General features: G+C 35.2%; 1 protein-coding gene across 1 annotated transcript in view; it reads right to left on the bottom strand.

Annotated features, from left to right (window-relative positions):
- The window catches only part of LOC112518072 (wall-associated receptor kinase 2-like), a 5,297-nt gene extending 2,719 nt beyond the window's left edge, over nucleotides 1–2,578 (bottom strand). Inside the window, exons 1-2 of the mRNA XM_025125639.1 lie at nucleotides 1,954–2,578; nucleotides 1,597–1,887 (exon numbers count right to left, since the gene is read on the bottom strand). Coding sequence (XP_024981407.1) covers nucleotides 1,597–1,887; nucleotides 1,954–2,578 — 916 coding nt within the window. The remainder of the gene's footprint in view (nucleotides 1–1,596; nucleotides 1,888–1,953) is intronic.
- Nucleotides 2,579–3,289: the final 711 nt, after the last annotated feature.

Here is a 3,289-nt window from a genome sequence, read left to right on the forward strand (position 1 = left end):
AATGTTTTGAAGATGGTTTTTCTATTTATTATAAATTTACCTACAAATTAAATTTAATGTTTCGTAAAATTTAAAGAACTTTTGAACAATAAATTATTTACATAAGTTACATAAAATATCAGTATATACATATATATATATATATATATAGAGAGAGAGAGAGAAGCTTAATAAGTGCAAAATTACATGTTATTTTACACTTTCATAAAAGGTCAAGACAAAGGTGTACAGACGACTTGACCTAGGATCTCAGGTCATGGTTAAAGTCGCGTGAATCACATATGTTTTTAAGATTAAAATGAAAAATCACATGATTCGATGATTTTCTTATTCCCTTATTTAGTTATTGTTTTGTATAAACCTGACTCTCTTCTCTTCTCTTCTCTTTCTCTCTATATATTATAATATCAGTTTTGATAATCTCACATCGATAAAGAGACGATAGATTGAGAGAAAGGAGATGGTAATGCGTCGTTTGGTGGAACCTCTTTTTTTCAAACATAACACTTACGTTATATTGATATTATAGTTCTTAACTATGGAATTGTGGTGTTGGCTTCTTTTTATTACTAGTTGTCATCCGAACTAGTTTGTGTGTGCCTTAACTAATCCAAGGTCTCGAGGAGACAATCAGGAAAATCCAGGGGCCTTGTAAGGACTCGAACCAGTAACCTACTAAGAAGGATGCCATAAAAGCCCAAGTCTTATTGTCGATTGAGATAACCCCTCACATCGATAAAGGAGATGATTGATTGTGAAAGTGGTGTGAATAAATTAAAAGAGTAGAGGATGACTTTAAATCGTATATTTGTATCTTTATGTCTTTATATAAAAGGAACAATCAAGGAGAATGAGTCAACTAACTCCTAAGTATTATATTGGATTTAAGAAATGAAAGAAGGCAAGAAGGAAGTGACTACAAAATGGAAGAGATTTTTTTTTTAATTTATGGTTTGATCGAATATTGGAGGAGAGGGTTTTGTATAGATTAAAAATTATTTTTTGTTTGGGAGAGGGTTTTGTATAGATGAAGGGGTGTATCTTTTATTTGGGAGGGAAAAACTTGTCTTTTTGCATTGAGTTCTCTCTTAAAAGCTTACAGAATAAACTAATTTTTGTATCATTAAGCCACTACCGAAATGACTCACAGACGGAATAAGGATTTCGAAGATAAAACTCCTTTCTTTATTGGCCCATAAATTGACAATTTGATTATTCTTTCTTATTGTTAAGCATCTGAATCATGAATTGTCTTCTCGTCAATCAAATCGATTTGTTTTTTTGAAACAACTGTTCAAGCAAAAAGCAATCCCCTCACCTCTGTGAGTCACATTAAGCTCGTTAAACTGCTAACAAAAAGACCCTAAATCTCTAAGAACATATTCATGTTAAGGGCTAGTTACTCTGAAAAATAAATATTAGGCCTTAATGTTCCTCCTTAAAGGTTATTAGTTGGAGTCTAAGGACCCCATGGATTAGTTGATGTAGAAGATGCTCTTGACATCTATGGTTACCCAAAAAAAGGAGTTGAGGAACTTGTGAAAAGAAAAGACAATAATTTGCAACAAGTGTAAAGCTTGGTAACTTAGATTGTACCTTGGCAACCAGGAGATAGATAGGGATTTCCTTCATAACCTTCGTTACATTTGCAACGGTACCCACCTGTTTCCCTTTTAGAGTTAACACACATGCTATTTGATTGGCAGGCAGTACCATTTATTGCTTCGGCTTCGCTGCAACTCAGATCACCAATTGCCCAATCGAGCACTATTGGAACATTAGCTTCAATCTTTTTATCCAAGGAAGTGTCTTTTAAATCTGTTGTACCATTGAACTTGAATGCTTCCACGTCCCCGACAAAGGCATATGTACAGGGATTTAAAGTCTCTCTGTTGCTCATGCCGAGTACTTCACCTAGCAAGGGCCGAGGCGTAATATTGTTTATGATATTACGAGACCCATTGTTCGAAAAGTTGGACTCTTGCAAGGCATAGAATTGAGTTACATAGTAGTTTATGGGTTCGGGTATGGATGATTGACAGCAAGCATTGCCTGAACAGTCATCACCTATATCATCCTCTTGTTCATAGCAAATCACCAAACAACCTGTAGGCTTCATTTTTGAGGTCACCCAAGCATATTCATTGCAGCCGATGACCGTTAACTTGTTTACTTCCGAGATGGTGTATGGAGTATTATTGAAATATGGGGAAAAATTAACGGCACTTTGAATGTTGCCATCTGGAAAATAGCATCTGGTAGACACCGTATTGGAAATCCGCAGCGTGGAATCAGATATCTGTTTGATCGAGGCGTAAGATATAGATTCAAGGGAAGCCCTTGGAGGGTCTGAAGAAGTGTTACAGTAGACGTCAAACCCAGGGCCTATAGAACAACCTGAGTTGATGCCGATGCCAAAAGGGTACGGAACAACCAAGTCTCCGCATTTGCTTTGGCAGTTTGGCCTTGCGAAATTGGTGGCTTTGATGAGGGTGTACGTTTCAGAGGTGGAATTTGTATCAGATGCTGCAAATGAGAACATTAGAAGTAGTACCCACGTTAGAACAAGGGTTTCCATGGCTGTGTTTTGTGGCTTACAAGTACTGTAGAAGTATTTGACGGGTTTTTCAAGTTAACCTTATATAGACCTCAATACATGATGTAATATCTTACAAGGAGAATAAAAATCAAATGATAACTTATTGCTTTTATGATGTAGCTTCTTGAGAAGGAACAAAGAAATTACACATAACGCCGTTTGGTTCGCGATATTTCGTATTCCAATTCCAAGTTTGATTTAAACGAAAGTTTGGAATTGAAATCCCAAAAATGTGAGATATAGAAGTCCCATGGGGAAGTTGGTATTCCGCGGGATTTTCTAGGATTTGATTGTAACAATGTTTTAAAATATGTTAAAAACATTTATTTGTGTTCTAATCAATTAATAAAAGAGTTGTTTAATTATTTTTATAATTTGTTTTCTGGAAACCAAACATAGAGATTCCAAATCTTTGTGAATCCAAAATTCATTCACAAAATCTAAATCCTTCAAAAACATACAATCAAATCAAACGAACCACTAAAATATGGTATCAGATGTAAGTAAATATCCGAACTTAGTAAACCCATCATTATACGTTCAAGATTCACTGTTAACGGAACCCTTATGTTCTAGTTTTGATTTGTCTATCGAGAAACTAAAAGAAAATTGGTCGTTTGATTGCGGTCATGAACAGTTATGTTGTATACGCCACCGCGTATACAATGTTCGTAAGCAAATTCTCCTAGT

Source organism: Cynara cardunculus (genome assembly GCF_001531365.2).
Source record: "Cynara cardunculus var. scolymus isolate 2C chromosome LG 9, CcrdV1, whole genome shotgun sequence".
Taxonomy (NCBI): domain Eukaryota; kingdom Viridiplantae; phylum Streptophyta; class Magnoliopsida; order Asterales; family Asteraceae; genus Cynara; species Cynara cardunculus.